Source organism: Petromyzon marinus, unplaced genomic scaffold (genome assembly GCF_048934315.1).
Source record: "Petromyzon marinus isolate PM22_M1 ecotype Great Lakes invasive population unplaced genomic scaffold, UKy_Petmar_22M1.pri1.0 PM_G_Scaffold_11, whole genome shotgun sequence".
Classification (NCBI taxonomy): domain Eukaryota; kingdom Metazoa; phylum Chordata; class Hyperoartia; order Petromyzontiformes; family Petromyzontidae; genus Petromyzon; species Petromyzon marinus.
The window spans coordinates 5,079,713-5,097,887 of NW_027422662.1; the positions used below are offsets into that span (position 1 = coordinate 5,079,713).

The following is an 18,175-nucleotide window of genomic DNA, read 5'->3' on the forward strand; positions in this document are numbered from 1 at the left end:
CAAACCTGTTCCTGGGGGTCGGAGATTGGGTCACCGTTTTTTCACCTAATGATGGTAATACGTGTGGCGCTGCAGATTACTTTTTTGGAGTTAAATAGACACACACACACAGACACACACACAGACACACACACAGACACACACACACACAGTAGAGACAAACACACAGACACGCACACACAGACAAACACACAGTAGAGACAAACACACAGACACACACATAGACACAGACTCACACAGACACACACCTCACAGAGACACACAGACACACACAGTAGAGACAAACACACAGACACACACATAGACACACACACAGACACACACACACAGACACACACAGACACACCTCACACAGACAAATACACACTAGAGACAAACACACAGACACACACATAGACACAGACACACACACACAGACACACACAGACAAACACACACTAGAGACAAACACACACACACAGACACACACATAGACATAGACACAGACACACACAGACACACACACACACAGACACACACAGATACACACACACAGACACACACAGACGTGATACCCACCTCTCGGTCCAGCCGGACAGTATTGGTGATGATGCCTGTGAATCTGTCGATGGTGAACACGCGGTGTGCAGTCATCATGGGAACCTGCAACACTATATGGTAGCGAATCGCTCCGTTGAGCGTCAAGGGGTCATCCATGTCACTCGCCACCACCCTCATCACGAAAGTGCCTGACACGGCCGGAGGGAGAGGGAGGGGAAGGAGTGAGTGTTTGTGAGTGTATCTGTGTGTATGTGTGTGTGTGTCTGTGTGTGTGTGTCTGTGTGTGTGTGTGAGTGTGTGAGTGAGTGAGTGTGTGAGTGTGAGTGTATGAGTGTGTGTATGTGTGAGTGTGTGTATCTGTGTGTATGTGGGGAGCGGTAGTGTAGCGATTAGCGCGCTGCGCTATGAAACTGGCGACCCGGGTTCGATTCCCGCTCACGGCCAACACCAGTGACGATTATCTGAACCGGTCCTGGGCCTCCCCTAGGTCGACTCAGCCTCAAATGAGTACCTGGTGCGGTGTGTAAACATCGTCACTAGGGAGACAAAGGCGGTCGGGCGTGGTGCTGGACACCCACCCCCTCGTGTACCGTTCCGGCCTTCATAGGTGCTCGCTAACAGCACTTGCCCCTACAGTCTGTTACAGGCTATTTGGGGGATCTTTGTGTGTATGTGTGAGTGTGTGTATCTGTGTGTATGTGTGAGTGTATGTGAGTGTGTGAGTGAGTGTGAGTGAGTGTGTAAGTGTGTGTGTGTGAGTGTTTGAGTGTGTATGTGTGAGTGTGTATGTGTGTGAGTGAGTGGCCACCCGTAGAGGCTGTCCGGCAAAACAACCCCCTACCTCCTCGCGGTGCCGGACGGGCAACTCTGTCGTGGACAGCGCTGTGGGGGGAGATCCAATTTTGATTGGCTCCTCCCCTCATGGCATATGTGTCCACCACAGGGGCTAAACGGGGGCTCTGGACGGGTGCGAGGGGCTGGTAACCCCTTCACCTTCAATTAATTACCACGAAACCACGAATTAAACTGAAATATGTAACAACTAAGCTTGTGCCGGAGGCCCCGGGGGGCCAGGCGTCTATGATGTCTCCTGGCCAAACCCCAATTGGCGGAGCCAGGAGATTGAATACCTACCCTCGGGGCTACTCCAGAAACAACGAAAAGCCACTACGGGTGGCCACGTGGAATGTTCGAACGCTCACTGCAGAGGAGAGGCTGCCACTCCTCTGTCGGGAGCTGGACCGGTACCGCCTGGATCTATGCGGCATTCAGGAAGTCCGGTGGACCGGCTCTGGCTCCTGCCACCATGAGGGGTGGACAGTCCTTTACTCGGGGCAGCAGACTGCCAAACAACAGGGTGTGGGTCTTCTTTTGAACAAAAGAATGAAGGGGGCGTGGGAGCGTGGCGGTGAGGTGTGGGAAGCTGTAAGCCCCAGGCTACTTTGGGCTCGCCTTCCCATCAACCGGAGGCGAGGAATGGTGGTCGTGGTTACTTATGCCCCCACCGAAGATGAATATCCGTGGAGGGATGCAGGCAAAGCCGATGAGTCAGATGCCTTCTATGACCTCCTGTCACAGGTGCTGGCTAAAGTGGCCCCTCGGGATAGAGTCATCATGTTGGGTGACTTCAATGCCCGAGTTGGTCATGATACTGGCACCTGGTCTGGGGTGATTGGAGGGCATGGGCCAGATCAGCTCAATAACAACGGTAGGAGGCTGCTAGATTTTTGTGCAGCCCATGGGCTTGTAATTACCAACACGCTGTTCCGGCATCGGCGCATCCACACAACATCATGGATGCATGCCGGGTCCAAGCAAGAACATCTGCTGGACTACATAGTGACGGACCAGTGAATGCGAGCCCATGTACTTGACACCAGGACCTACCGTGGAGCTGATCTGCCCTCTGACCATCGACTAGTCATCTGTAAGATGCGCCTGCCATTCTTCCACTCCGGTGGTGGGTGTACACCCAGGACCCCATTCCAACCTAAAGTGGCCTGGTCTCAGTTATCTGATGAAAGTTGCAAGCGAGAATTTCATCATCGCTTGCGGCTGGGATTGGCATCGTCCCCGACTCCTCCTGATGTCGAGGGTAAATGGGCCAGGTTTAGGACTGTGACTCATGCAGCTGCAATGGCTGCTTTGGGTACACGGTCCAGACCTGCCCAGACACCCTGGCTGACAGAGGAGGTGTTCAGGATGGTTGAGAAAAAGCGACAGGCCCACTGTCATCGGCTACAGAATCCCACGTCAGAGAATGAGGAGGCTTACCGCAGCCTTCGCTCGGAGGTTCGGAGAGCCGTGAGGCGCTGCAAGGATGGGTGGTGGTCGCGGGTTGCTGAGGAGATGGAGTCTGCCTCAGTGGCCCGTGATCACAAATCTCTATTTAACTCCATCAAAAAAGTAACCTGCAGCGCCACACCTATTACCATCATTAGGGGAAAAAACGGTGATCCAATTTCCGACCCCCAGGAACAGGTTCGCAGATTTGCTGAGCATTTCTGTGAGGTCCTGGGGGAGGGAAAATCCCTCGGCCAGGAAAACATCGTGGCACAAAGTGAGGATGACCCTGCTGAGGCTGCGGTGCCTCAAATATTGGATGAAGTCACCCCCTGTGAGTGGCTGGCTGAGGTGCCATCTGCTGAGGAAGTATTGAAGGCGATCCGGAGTCTGAGACCAGGAAAGGCAGCGGGCAGAGATGATCTCCCAAGCGAAATGCTGAGGGAGGGTGGCGTTTGTGCACAGACTGCCCTATATCACATCATAACAACAGTCTGGACCACTGGACGGGTTCCGCAGGATTGGAAGGATGCCCTGGTGGTCCCCCTTTTTAAGAAGGGGGACCGCACAGACTGTAACAACTACAGGGGCATCTCACTCCTCAGTGTGCCGGGAAAGGTCCTGGCAAGGATTATTCAGCATCGCCTTGCCAGGCACGCTGAGGAGAGGCTTGCGGAGCCCCAATGCGGTTTCAGGAAAGGGCGGTCCTGCACAGATGCCATATTTTCTGTCCGTCTGCTACAGCAGAGGTGTAGGGAATTCCAACAAGACCTACATCTCTGCTTTATTGACCTGGTCAAGGCCTATGATACCATCAGTAGGCCTGGGCTCTGGGTCGTTCTTCGTGCTTTTGGAGTACCTGACCCTCTGCTCACGATCATTAAGGACCTTCATGATGGTGAGCGGGCCCGGGTAAAACTACGTGGCCGGGAGTCAGAGCCATTCCCTGTACACCTTGGGGTGCGACAGGGATGTCCTCTGGCTCCCACATTATTTAACATCTATTTTGACCACGTAGTTCGTGAAGCCTTCAATAGCTGTACCGGGGGAATCTCCATATGGTACAGATATAATGGGAGGCTAATCGATGCCCGGGTGCGGTCAAGGGATGGCTCCCTATTGCTCAACCACGTTATGTATGCTGATGATTTGGTAATAGCTGCTCAGTCAGAGGAGGAGTTGGAGACGCTGCTGCTGAGACTGGAGCGTGCCACTAAGAGGTGGGGCCTTACCATCAGCCCCACCAAAACTAAGCACCTACCTGGGTATTTTGTACCATCGGACACTCCACCCCCACAACTCCCAATCGGTGATGGGGCAGTTGTGGAGAGAGTGGAGAGTTTCCCATACCTGGGCAGTGTGCTTATGACTGGCTCCAGTTTAACAGCAGAGGTCTCACTCCGAATCAGTCGAGCGGCAATATCTTTTCATCGGTTGCGTAACGCTGTGTGGAAGCTACCTGGTCTGTCGCTCCGCACTAAGCTTCAGGTCTTCTCGGCCACGGTCATTCCCTCCCTTCTCTACGCTTGCGAAACGTGGACCCCCCTAATGGAACATCTTCGCCGGTTAGAAACATTTAGGCTGGCCTGCCTACGATCCATCCTGGGTTTAATCAGACTGGATTGTGTGAGGAGCTCACAAATCCTTGAAAGATCTGGGCAGGGTCCCATCGGTGAGCTCCTCCGGCAGGCAAGGCTGCGATGGCTGGGTCATGTAGCCCGCATGCCCAGCCACCGCATGCCGAAACAGCTTTTGTTTGGCCGGATTGAGGGGGCTAAGCGGGCGCGGCACGGGCTAGAGAAGAGATGGAGTGATGTGGTACAGGAGGACGTGGAGCTGAGTGGACTTGCCGATGACTGGTACCAGCGGTGTCAAGATCGGCCTCTGTGGAGGAGGCTCGTGAAGGATGCTACTGGGCAGTTGGAGGCAGTCGCCCTCCAACAACAACAGAGGGCGGAGGAGCGACGCTCACAACAGCAAGCGGAGCGCCGGGTGGCTAAAGCACAGCAGGTTGGCACAGTAGGGGGCACAGGTGGTGCATCAGCCAGTCATCTCAGTCAGTCGACCCGTGGTACCTGGGTCTGCCCCGTGACCTCCTGCCAGCGGGCATTCGACACTTCACGTGGCCTCAGGGTGCACATAGCCTGGCACAAGCGTCGTGGTGACGTCACCGCCACTTAGTGGCGAATGGCGGTTGTTGTTGTTGTTGTTGTGTGAGTGAGTGTGTGAGTGTGAGTGTATGTGTGTGTATGTGAGTGAGTGTGTATGTGTGTATGTGTGAGTGTGTGTATCTGTGTGTATGTGTGAGTGTATGTGAGTGTGTGAGTGAGTGTGAGTGAGTGTGTAAGTGTGTATGTGTGTATGTGTGAGTGTGTATGTGTGAGTGTTTGAGTGTGTATGTGTGAGTGTGTATGTGTGAATGAGTGTGTGAGTGTGTATGTGTGAGTGTGTATGTGTGTGTGTGAGTGTGTATGTGTGTGTGTGAGTGTGTATGTGTGTATGTGCCGGATGGGCAACTCTGTCGTGGACAGTGCTGTGGGGGGAGGTCCAATTTCGATTGGCTCCTCCCCTCATGGCGTCTGAGTCAAGCAACCCATATAATATGGGGAAAGGCATCATCCAGCAGTGGATTAATCTGAGGCTGTGAAAATTGGCTAAGCCTCGAACGCAGATGCACCACGTATACACTGCCGCCTCCTGTCTTATGCCATTGCCGACGAGAATGTTGCGCTCTCATACAAAATTAAAACTATTTTTTATTTTACCAGGGCCCACTGAGCTGTAAAGCTCTTTTTTTTAGAAGCGACCTGGCCACAAATGATAGCTCAACGAAGTGGCTTATCGCGTGAAAATTTCTAGCAGCCAAATACTCCAAACGCATGCTTCTGAATGGGGAGGGAAAAACCGGAGGACTCGGAGAAAAAGCCACACGATCAATGGGGGAACATCCAAATACACAGCAGCAGGCGTCAGGGTCGAGATCGAACCAACGACCTCCTGTATACCAGGCGAGGTAGTTAACATCTAGCCTCTGTGCTTGCAGCCCATCTTACCCGAGTGAATGTGAGCTTGCATTCTGTGCTCTGGTAACCCGTAATTGTACACAAGCGAGAGTGAGAAAGTACACCACCAGTTTTTCAGGTCGCCCTATCCGATGAGAGCGATCAAACACGATGTGCGATTCTCAGAGACAGCAATAATATAATTCCATTCCTCTAGAATTACTGTCAGCTGTGCCCCTATGATAGGAAAGGTTATGCCACTCTTCAGAGGTGTAGAGGAGTAGAATGGGGAAGTGGCATCACTTGTGCTGTCCAGGGCGATGACGTGACGTCATGCGCTCGGGGCAGCAGAGTGACGTCACGGCTCCTGAAGGATAAAAAGGGGACCCCGGGACATAAGAGGGGTCGTAGCTGGAGAGTAGGGTCTGAGAAGGGTGAAACGGGGAGCCAAGGGCAAGAGGGTAGGGATAGGGGAGAGCACAGTGCCAGGCTAGACGTGGCTGTGCTCTTCGCTCGGCCGTGTTGGTTGATCCCACGGCCGGGGCAGAGGAGACAGCACAGGGCAGCCGGCTGTGTCGGGACCTAGCCCGGGACCCCTAACCCCTGGGGAGTTGTTCACCCCTGTGTATTGTTAAAGATTTGTAATAAAACCTTGGCAGAAGCCCCTACCTTACCTTAGCCTCCGAGTGAGTTGTCGGGAACTCCTTTACAACTGGTGTCAGGAGTGGTTACGCTGCCGTCGCTATGCCTAAATCGGGCGGGCGGCGTAAGAATCCAACAGCGAGACGCCGGGAGAGTGCTGACGATGTCGGGGAGGCTCCGGCTGCGACCCGGGGGCAGTCCGTCGCCATGGAGATGGACTCGGCGGGGCAGGTGGTGTCGGCGGTTGGGGGTCCCAGCGCACCACCGCCGGTGGCGGGGGGCGATGCCGAGGAGCAGTCGCAGCTGCTCCTGCGGGTGATCGAGCAGCTCACCGCCGCCCTTACAGAGGTGGGAGCGCGGACGCACTCACCCGGCCCACACTCCGCGTGGCACCGGCGGATTCCCGCCGCTTTGCCGCCCGCCAATTTGGAAGTTGGCGCCATTTTTCATGCGCCGCCGGAAGTGGCGGCCATGTTGGTGGGGGAGCCGCAAGCGGACGTCATTTCCGCTGCGACGCCGGAAGCGGCTGCCATTGTTGCGGCTGTGGCGGCCGCGGATGCGGCTGCGGATGCCGCCGCGGCTCCGCGCCTCGCCGTGGCTGCGAGCTTGCCCGCGGAGGTTTGCCGCGGATGTCGCTGCCGCGGCTCCGAACCTCGCCGTACCGGCGAGCCGGGCCGCGGATTCCCCCGCAATTGCGGGATGGGCCGCGGATCCATATGCCGCCGCATTTGCGAGGTGGCTCGCAGGCGCTACTGCGCCTCCTCACCTCGCCGCGTCTGCGGCGTGGCCCACGGAGGCCGCAGCGCCGCCGGCCCTCTTCGCGGGCGGGGCCGCTGGGCTGGCCGTTGGCGATGCCGCGGGCCCACACCTCGTCGCGCCTTCAAGGTGGGTCACGGGCGCTAGTGCGCCTCCGCATCCCGCCGCGCCGGCGGGGTTGGCGGCGGCCGCTGCTGCACCTCCGCACCTCGCCGCGTCTACGGCGTGGCCCAGGGGGGCCGCAATGCGGCCGCTGCTCGCCGCGTCTCCGGCGTGGCCCACGGGGGCCGCAACGCTGCCGCACCACGCCGCGTCGCGGGAGGATGCCGCGGATGCGGAGGCCGCCGCAGGCACGCACGCCGGCACCGCGGCTCCGTACGGCGCCGCGGACAGGTGGGTCGCGGGTGCTGTGGCGCCTCCACACCTCGCCGCGTCTACGGCGTGGCCCGGGGAGGCCGCAACGCCGCCGCCCCTCGCCGCATCGCGGGAGGTTGCTGTGGCTGCGGCTGCAGATCGATCCATCGCCGCGCCTGCGGGGTGGCCCACAGGGGCCACCGCGGGGCCGTGTTATACCACCGCGTCTCCGGCGTGGCCTACGGGGGCCGCAGCGCCACCGCACTTTGATGGATGAGATGGATGAGAAGGCGATGCAGGTCTTCAAGTCTATTCCCCCGGCCGATAAGGCTACGCTTCCGACAGTGTACCTCCGGATGGCCGATGTACTCGAGCCGCCGTCCAGGACACGCCAGAAGTTTTCACTACGGCGACAGGAGGAGGGGGAATCTCCATTGGTTTTCCGCTGCACGCTCCTGGCCTTGGCACAGGCCACATACCCTGATATACAGGGCAGGGCGCTGGACTCGATGGTCCTGGAATGGCTACTCGACCTGGCACGGGAGCTGGGGATCGCTTTATCCATAAATAGCGATCACCAGATCACGTCGTTGGCGGTGGCCGAAAACATCCAGGTGCACCTCTCCCTCTGCCAACAGCCCCGGATGGCGGTGTGCGCGGGGATCCCGGCACCAGAAGAGGAGGCCGCCTCTCAGGGGGTGGACACCCTCGCGGCCCTGGCGATGCCCGGTCGTCGCGGGAGGGGGGCGGGTGGTCGCCGTCCGGAGCAGCGGGGGCAACCGGGACCTTCCCGCCCGCAGGACACTGCCACGGTGACCTGCTTCCGCTGTGGTCAGCAGGGCCACATTGAGCGGGGGTGTAGGAATGCCCCGGGGGCCTTCAGCAAAGGGGCTCCAACTCCTCCCGGACCTTCATCGGCATCGAGCCCAGGGCCCCAGGCGAGTCGCGACGCATCACCCGCGCGGCCGCCCCCCTCACCTCATGCATCTAGCGGGGCTAGGGTTCATCGTCAGGTGGGTGTCCTCAAGGGGTCGGGTGCACCACCATTGTCACCCACTGGATGGCCCAGGCTGACCCGCCACTGGAACACGCTGGCACATCGGATGGTGGCGGCAGCTGCTGGCTCCTCAGCATTGGCGGGTTGCATGCAGGGGGTGCGAGTTCGCCTCTTGGTGGATACGGGGGCGTCTGCCACCATTATTTCAGAGGCCATTTTCAAGCTCCTACCCCACAGCATCGGTCCGTTAGGGCCGGTTCGTGGGGCTTGTGTCGCCGCGAACGGCAGCAGTTTGGGCATATTGGGCCAAGTTATAGCGTACCCCTTAGGTTGCGCAGACCGCTCAAAGGGGACTCCACGGAGACAGGTATCCTCCTGTCCCCGTCGAGTTACTTTTCAAGGACGATGGAATTGGTGGGCGCCTTAACGGCCGTGTCGGGGGGCCAGGACCTTTTTCTACAGGTCCTCAATTCGGAGCCCACGCCGATCGTAATCCCGGCCAGTGCCGTCCTGGCGCACGCGACCCCGGCTCCCCCACCCGAGAGCGCTGCCCCGGATGGAGGAGTCGTGGCAGGCGTGATGCGTGCGGGGGACTCTGACGCATCGTGGATCGCCACGTTGTGCGACGAGAATGCCTCGTTGTCCACCGGGGAGCGTCAGCAACTCCGCGAACTCATCGAGAGGTTCACCGATGTGTTTAGCCAAAGTAAGTTTGATCTGGGTCGCACTACTCTTTTGGAACACCACATAGATACGGGCGACTCAGCCCCTATTCGGCTTAATTCCCACCGCTTTAGCCCTGCGGAAAAGGAGCATGACCGCTCGGCTGTCGACGAAATGTTGGCGGCGGACATCGTCTCCCCTTCCACTAGCCCTTGGGGTGTCCCCATTGTGCTAGTCAAGAAACGGGACGGGAGTCTCCGGTTCTGTGTTGATTTCCGTAAATTGAACAAGATCTCGGTGGCTGACGCATATCCATTGCCTCGCATGGATGATTCCCTGGACGCCCTCTCGGGCGCGCGGTTCTTTTCGACTCTAGATTTGCTCTCCGGCTTCTGGCAATTGCCGCTGGACGAAGCCTCTAGACCCAAGACAGCGTTCCGCACGCCCCAGGGGCTGTTCGAGTTCAATCAGCTTCCTATGGGTTTTCATTCGGCCCCAGCCACCTTCCAGCGTCTCATGGAGATGGAATGCCCCGGGGGCCTTCAGCAAAGGGGCTCCAACTCCTCCCGGACCTTCATCGGCATCGAGCCCAGGGCCCCAGGCGAGTCGCGACGCATCACCCGCGCGGCCGCCCCCCTCACCTCATGCATCTAGCGGGGCTAGGGTTCATCGTCAGGTGGGTGTCCTCAAGGGGTCGGGTGCACCACCATTGTCACCCACTGGATGGCCCAGGCTGACCCGCCACTGGAACACGCTGGCACATCGGATGGTGGCGGCAGCTGCTGGCTCCTCAGCGTTGGCGGGTTGCATGCAGGGGTTGCGAGTTCGCCTCTTGGTGGATACGGGGGCGTCTGCCACCATTATTTCAGAGGCCATTTTCAAGCTCCTACCCCACAGCGTCGGTCCGTTAGGGCCGGTTCGTGGGGCTTGTGTCGCCGCGAACGGCAGCAGTTTGGGCATATTGGGCCAAGTTATAGCGTACCCCTTAGGTTGCGCAGACCGCTCAAAGGGGACTCCACGGAGACAGGTATCCTCCTGTCCCCGTCGAGTTACTTTTCAAGGATGATGGAATTGGTGGGCGCCTTAACGGCCGTGTCGGGGGGCCAGGACCTTTTTCTACAGGTCCTCAATTCGGAGCCCACGCCGATCGTAATCCCGGCCAGTGCCGTCCTGGCGCACGCGACCCCGGCTCCCCCACCCGAGAGCGCTGCCCCGGATGGAGGAGTCGTGGCAGGCGTGATGCGTGCGGGGGACTCTGACGCATCGTGGATCGCCACGTTGTGCGACGAGAATGCCTCGTTGTCCACCGGGGAGCGTCAGCAACTCCGCGAACTCATCGAGAGGTTCACCGATGTGTTTAGCCAAAGTAAGTTTGATCTGGGTCGCACTACTCTTTTGGAACACCACATAGATACGGGCGATTCAGCCCCTATTCGGCTTAATTCCCACCGCTTTAGCCCTGCGGAAAAGGAGCATATCCGCTCGGCTGTCGACGAAATGTTGGCGGCGGACATCGTCTCCCCTTCCACTAGCCCTTGGGGTGTCCCCATTGTGCTAGTCAAGAAACGGGACGGGAGTCTCCGGTTCTGTGTTGATTTCCGTAAATTGAACAAGATCTCGGTGGCTGACGCATATCCATTGCCTCGCATGGATGATTCCCTGGACGCCCTCTCGGGCGCGCGGTTCTTTTCGACTCTAGATTTGCTCTCCGGCTTCTGGCAATTGCCGCTGGACGAAGCCTCTAGACCCAAGACAGCGTTCCGCACGCCCCAGGGGCTGTTCGAGTTCAATCAGCTTCCTATGGGTTTTCATTCGGCCCCAGCCACCTTCCAGCGTCTCATGGAGATGGTTTTGGCGGGGCTGCAGTGGGAGTCTTGTTTAATCTACTTGGACGACGTTATTGTTTTTGGGCGTCCGTTTGACGAGCACTTGCAACGCCTCGAGGCTGTGTTCGCCAAAGTGCGCGCTGCGGGCTTGAAATTTAAACCCCAGAAATTCCATTTGCTACAACCATCGGTGAAATATTTGGGACACATTGTTAGTGCGTCAGGTGTCGCCACGGACCCGGAGAAAACGGCTTGTGTCCGGACGTGGCCGACTCCCACATCTGTCGTGGAGGTGCGTAGCTTCGTCGGCTTCGCATCGTACTATCGCCGGTTTGTCCGCGATTTTGCGACGATTGCGAAGCCGCTGCACGCCCTCTCTGCCAAAGGCCAAAGGTTTTACTGGGGCGCGGAGGAGGAGGCTGCTTTTGCGACGCTTCGCACGGCCTTGGCGGATGCGCCGCCCTTGGGGTACCCCGATTTCTCGAAGCCCTTTCTGCTTGACACCGATGCCAGCGACATGGGCATTGGGGCAGTCCTGGCCCAGGTGGTCGACGGGGTGGAGAGGGTGGTAGCCTACGGCAGTCTGGTTCTGTCTCCGACGGAACAGCGATAATGCGTGACTCGGAGGGAGCTTTTGGCCATAGCTTTTTTTGTTCAATTGTATAGGCCCTACTTGTACGGTAGGCGGTTTACAGTCTGAACCGACCACGCGGCCCTGCAATATTCGCTAAGGATTGGTCAGCCCTCGGGTCAGCTGTCCCGCTGGCTCGAGGTGCCTCAGGATTACCCTTTTGACGTAATCCACAGAAAGGGGGCACTGCATGGAAATGCGGACGGTTTGTCCAGATTGCCGGCAGGCGGCGGGTGTGCTTGCGCCCTGGGCTCTAGCCATTGCAAGGCCCCAGGGGACGTCGCGGCCCAGTTGGTCGCGTCGGAATTTCTCATCTAAGCTGCTCAAGGAGGTGTGTGACCTCCTTGGCACCAAGAAAATCCGCACCTCGCCCTACCACCCCCAATCGGACGGGATGGTAGAGCGCTTGAACCGCACCCTCACTTCCATGCTGTGCCACCATGTGAACACGTCTCAATCGGACTGGGACCTGTTCGTCCCGGGGGTCTTGGCAGCGTATCGGTTGGCTCCTCATGCCTCAACGGGATTTTCGCCTTCTTATTTAATGTACGGGAGGGAGCCGGAGCCCCCGGTACACGTCCGACTGGACGTGGGGTCCTTCAGGAAGGGGTCGGCTGTGCCGGTCCCTTTGAAAGTTGCGCTTGACCGGCTGCGCGAGGCACGGCAGGCCGCTGTCGAGAATTCTGCCGGCCGGCAGGCGGCTAATGAGCGGCTGCCCAAACACCAGGCAGCGGGCCTCCCATGGGTAGCGGGCCAGAAAGCGTGGCTGCATTGTCCCCAGGTCCCGGTTGGCACATCTGCCAAATTGCACCGCCCTTGGCAGGGTCCCGTTGAGGTCGTGGAAGTCCCCCGGCCGCAGTGCGTCCGGATTCGGTTCGGACGCCGGCGGTGGATAGTGCACCCGTCCCAGCTCAAAGGCTATATTCCATCTACCCTGGGGGATCCACCCCCAACTCCGGGGCGGCCGGCGGGTGATGCGTCTGTCGTGCCTGTCCGTCCGGGTCCTGTTGACAGGGGCGGCGTTCGCCCTGTTTGTGTGCCCCCAGGGCCCTTCCAAGTAGCGGCGGCGGGGACCCCCCGGCCACCGGAGGCTACGGCGGTGGGTCTGTTGCCTGCGAACAGCCCACCTGCACCGGCGGCGGACGCCACACGGGGAAGCGGGCCAGCAGCGCATACCCGTTCAAGGGGGATGCGGCTCCAGTGATGGCCTGGGCGGCCATTCGTCGGACCCCGCCCCGGCGCCCGCTCGGCACTGCCGGCCGGAAGAAGCTGTCTTACTTTTTTTTCCCGTTCATTTGGTTGTTGTTATTGTGATGCCTGGGATGCCGTGCTGTCCTAAGGTTGGGGTTTTCTTGCAGCCGGGTCGGCTGTTTTTTTCACAGGGGGGGGGGGGGGTAATGTAGAGGAGTAGAATGGGGAAGTGGCATCACTTGTGCTGTCCAGGGCGATGACGTGACGTCATGCGCTCGGGGCAGCAGAGTGACGTCACGGCTCCTGAAGGATAAAAATGGGACCCCGGGACGTAAGAGGGGTCGTAGCTGGAGAGTAGGGTCTGAGAAGGGTGAAACGGGGAGCCAGGGGCAAAAGGGTAGGGATAGGGGAGAGCACAGTGCCAGGCTAGACGTGGCTGTGTTCCTCGCTCGGCTGTGTTGGTTGATCCCACGGCCGGGGCAGAGGAGACAGCACAGGGCAGCCGGCTGTGTCGGGACCTAGCCCGGGACCCCTAACCCCTGGGGAGTTGTTCACCCCTGTGTATTGTTAAAGATTTGTAATAAAACCTTGGCAGAAGCCCCTACCTTACCTTAGCCTCCGAGTGAGTCGTCGGGAACTCCTTTACAGAGGTATGGGGTGCTCTCCTTTCCTTCTCACCTCATCTATGCCAACCGTGTCACGATGTATTTATTTCAATTGTGCCTCTCGTTCGCCAGTCTGATTCTTCAGCTTGTGTACGTCTTGTATCGAGTAATTATCGAATCAAGAAGGCGTCCTGTTCTTAAGCGGTGCTAAATGGATCGCTACATCCCAGGACCATGAGAGATGCCAACGGTTTTGGGAGTGGATTATGGCTGATGAAAATGATGAACATACACATGAACCCAGAAATCTGAGTTGAATTCGCAGCCGTGACTCACATCAGTGGAGAGTTACATATTTATTCATCGTCGCTGGGACTTCCCCCATTTACCATCCCACACTGACCAGCGTGGTGAAGTATGGTCAAATAACCTTAATGACCGACATGCATGGGGATGCCTTCATCCAGCACTGGATTGACAAAGGGATTCAAATGATCATTGTTATTATATATATAATAATAACAATGATCATTTGACAGCAGCCTGCGCGAGGTGAGCGGGCGCATTCATAAATTGCCCAAGCTCTGCTGATCTCAATATATTAAGATTTTTCAACCAAATAATGAGCGATTATATGTGGCAGATTAAGAGGTCTGCAGGTGTGTGTGTGTGTTTAGCAATGGAAAGTGATAACAAGGTCAATAAGGCAAGATCCTTTGCATGTGACAACCACCTATGGCTCATTGCTGGAAACCCTTATTCTTAAAAAGTGTGTTCACGCTGTGTTCACGTGAAAGTGTTTCTACTCCATTGTCGATCAACACTGCAGTGTGTGCTGCACATCCTTTAACATGGTTCCACGTGTAATGACTTTTAACACTTAGTATGTAATTTGTTCATGGTCTGCCAAATGAGGAAAAACGGGATTGCAGTAAACAAAATATATAACTCTGACCGTCAGTACATCAATTCCATTTGTCGTGTCTTCACATGAAGAAGGTAAGCCTACCGTCAACATATTTGAATCACAAGGGGATATTTCAGACTGGTGGCTAGAAACCCACCATCATTAACAGCGGTCTCTCATACAGCGTTGTTGGGATAAGCACTGTTAGCAATAACATTGCCCATTAAGGTTGGCATGGCTACATGAGTAGGTGGTGTGGCCAACACCACGCCAAAGGGGCCGTCCATAAATGACGTCACGCACCTGGGGGGGGGGGGGGGTCAGACATTTGTGACGATGCGTGACGAGGGGGGGGGGGTGAGAAATGTGACGTCACATCAAAATGCGCAACTTTAAATAAATATAGACAACACGTTCCACTTAATTAAATAGACTTGTTAATAAATGTTTTCTCCTACAACATCAGAGTGCAGCGGCACAATAAATACGCACTACAATGACAATAGTTTTAAGCGATTTGAAGCATGTTTTATCTTTTTTTTTGGGGGGGGGGGGTCAGACATTTGTGACAATGACGAGGGGGGGGGGGTCAAAAATCGTCCAAAATCGCGTGACGTCATTTATGGACGGCCCCAAAGCCGCTTTTGTCGCCCCAATGCTGACGTTGTATCCACAGCACACCAGGTACTCATTTAAATCTGCACCGACATGATTGAGGCCCAGGAAGTCACCGTTGTGACCACATACACACGCACGAACATTCGCCAATGCATCATCATCGCCACTCCGATCACTTGGCGGCCGACGACAACGACGACGACGATGTCTGGGGCCGCTCTACCCGATGCAAGGATTCTGCCGACGGCTAAAGGCTCCTCCTCCCGTGCGCCTCTGGCGATGCCCCCCGAACAGCGCTGTGCCGAGATGGCTGCGTCAACGGCGGGCGCTGCGCGGCTCCCTGGCGTGTGCACCTGCACGGACGGCTACTCGGGGCTTCGCTGCCACAAGCGTACGGCCACCATCTGCTGCTGCTGCTGCCGCCTCTCAAATCCCCGCCGTCAACTCTTCGTAGAGAGAGATTGGGGGGGGTATCCGATTGGGATTCCTTGGCATTTTTCCCTCTAGTCCTCTGCATTCTCAAACTGAAGTTTGTGGGCCAGTCTTCCACGGTCCATTCGCATCTCCCATTAGTCGCCATTGAAGTGTAAATTGGACCGTATCGCTGCATTGTATTGCAGGCTGCTGATTTTGTGGGAGTTGAAAAGTGGGCCGCAGAAAGGTGTATCTACTGGCTTTACGAAACACCTGTTGTAGCCTATAGTTACCTGTGTACTAGAGGACATCGAAAGAACTGGTTAACTCCTTGGCAGGTCGGTAAGCTGTACAATGTGGTTATTTATATAAGCATCGTGTCTATCTGTTGATTTGAGAGCTGGAATCGAGACATTCTTCCATATAAGCTGGTATGCTTGATTTGTCACATCGTGTTCCCTGAGATATCACAAATAGTGGCATCAAATGACTGCATCTCACAGAGAAATCCATTTTGATTTAAAGCTTTCATGACTGGAGTAATTCATATTCTTAGTTCTTTCGGTAAAGTCACGTTGAAGGGAAACAATAAAATAATAAAAGATATAAAACAATAAAAATTCTCACGACGTTTCGACCATAACACAAACGGTCGTCATCAGGTGTGTCGGTTTGCATAAATATATTTTTAAGCGGTGTATTTATTTATTTATTTATAAAAACGTTAGCGCCGCGCGCAGCGATTTGACAGTTTATTTAGAAGGACTAGTCCATCTATGTTCTGAAAAGAGGAGGGGGGAGACGAAAAATTTTAATGTATGCTGTCTGAAAGCCACTGTAAGCGTGAACAATCAATTAAGACCTGAAATGGTTTATCAAATCTTTCCAATGATTGCTAAGCCAGAATCCATCTTCTCGGTTGAAATTGTCTCTGTGCTTGTATATGTGGATAGCCTCATGAACGAATCTCTCATGGTAGCCAGATGGCTTACAAAGAACCTCTGTCTTGGAAAAGTCAATGTCATGTGAGCCTACTGAATTATAACAATGATCTGCCACGGCCGAGGTGTTGGTCCTACCGTGTTAAAGGTCTGCTTTGTGTTCACGAATGCGGTCCGAGACATGGCGTTTGGTTTCTCCAATGTAACTACTACCACAGAGGCAACTTAGTTTGTATGTCCGGAATCACATCTTTTACAGACGGAACCAGATCACGGATTTTATATAATGTGTTGAAACGGACCTGGATCTTGTGTTTATTCAAGATTTTTGACATCTTTTTTGTGATACCCGCAATGTAGGGTAAAGTGATGGTTTTGAAAGGCTCCTCAAGAGGGTCCTTCTTCATGGTTTGAGTGATAGCTTTGCGGATTGTATAGTCGGAGTAACCATTAGCGTTAAGAGCTTGGTGTACGTGCTTGAGTTCACTGCCTATGTGTTCCTGGTCGGATATGCATTGGGCTCTATGATACAGAGTCTTGATGAGAGAATTCTTCTGTGATGGATGGTGGTGAGAATCCGGTTTCAGATAAGCATCCGTATGGGTAGCTTTCCTGTAGACAGAGTGGCTCATTGAACCATCAGGTCTCTTTTTAATTAGGACATCCAAAAAAGGTAGCTTGCCATCTTTTTCGACTTCCATGGTAAATCTGATGGCTGGGTGTATGGAATTAATGTGGTCGAAGAATTGGTCTAGAGCAGGCCGGCCATGTGGCCAGATGACAAAAGTGTCATCCCCGTACCTCTTCCATAAGGTTGGGCGCAGAGTGGCAGTCTGGATGGCGTCTCAAATTTCTCCATGAAAATGTTAGCTATAACCGGAGATAGGGGGGAGCCCATTGGGGTGCCCTCAGATTGTTTGTAGAAAGTTCCATTCCAAGTGAAGTATGTATTGGTTAAACAGTGTCTCACCAGGGGGTGTACCTCAGTGTTTAGTCCTTGATGAACCAAGTCTTCAATGATTGCGATGGTGTCAGGTACAGGAACCTTGGTGAATAAGGAAACTACATCAAAACTGACAAGCAGGTCGTCTGGGGACAGGGAAATACCCTTGATTGTCGATACCAGGTGAGTAGAATTTTGTACCGCAGAGGTGGTTTTTCCAGTGAAAGGATGCAGGATTTCAGACAAAAAAAGATCTGAAATCGCTGCAACCTTCAAAAACGCTAAGATGCCAGCTAGCAACCTCAGCAAAGATGAGCGTTTTGAATTATATAAATTAAAAAAGAGGGATGATATTGTACTCCTCTCAGCTGACAAGGGCAATGCTACTGTCATCATGGATAAAAAAGAATACAACAACAAAATTAAAGAATTACTCGACGATGGTAGTTATACAAAAATAAAAAGAGATCCCACCAACAGCCTCGTCACACAAACCAACAAAATAATTTCTGATTCAACTGCATTAATTGATCAATCTAAACAGTTTTCGTTGAAACCTTCTGCTGCCAGGCCACTAAGATTATACGGCTTACCAAAAATACATAAAGTAGATACACCCCTTCATCCCATCGTCTCTACTATCAACTCCCCCACCTACAAACTGGCTCGTTTTTTGTCTGAAATCCTGCATCCTTTCACTGGAAAAACCACCTCTGCGGTACAAAATTCTACTCCCCTGGTATCGACAATCAAGGGTATTTCCCTGTCCCCAGACGACCTGCTTGTCAGTTTTGATGTAGTTTCCTTATTCACCAAGGTTTCTGTACCTGACACCATCGCAATAATTGAAGACTTGGTTCAT

At 55.1% G+C, this 18,175-nt stretch overlaps 1 protein-coding gene across 1 annotated transcript in view; it reads right to left on the bottom strand.

Annotated features, from left to right (window-relative positions):
- LOC142908979 (cadherin-2-like) overlaps positions 1 to 696 on the bottom strand; it is a 38,059-nt gene extending 37,363 nt beyond the window's left edge. The window contains exon 1 of the mRNA XM_076059665.1: positions 559 to 696. Coding sequence (XP_075915780.1) covers positions 559 to 696 — 138 coding nt within the window. The remainder of the gene's footprint in view (positions 1 to 558) is intronic.
- Between the last annotated feature and the right edge of the window lie 17,479 nt (positions 697 to 18,175).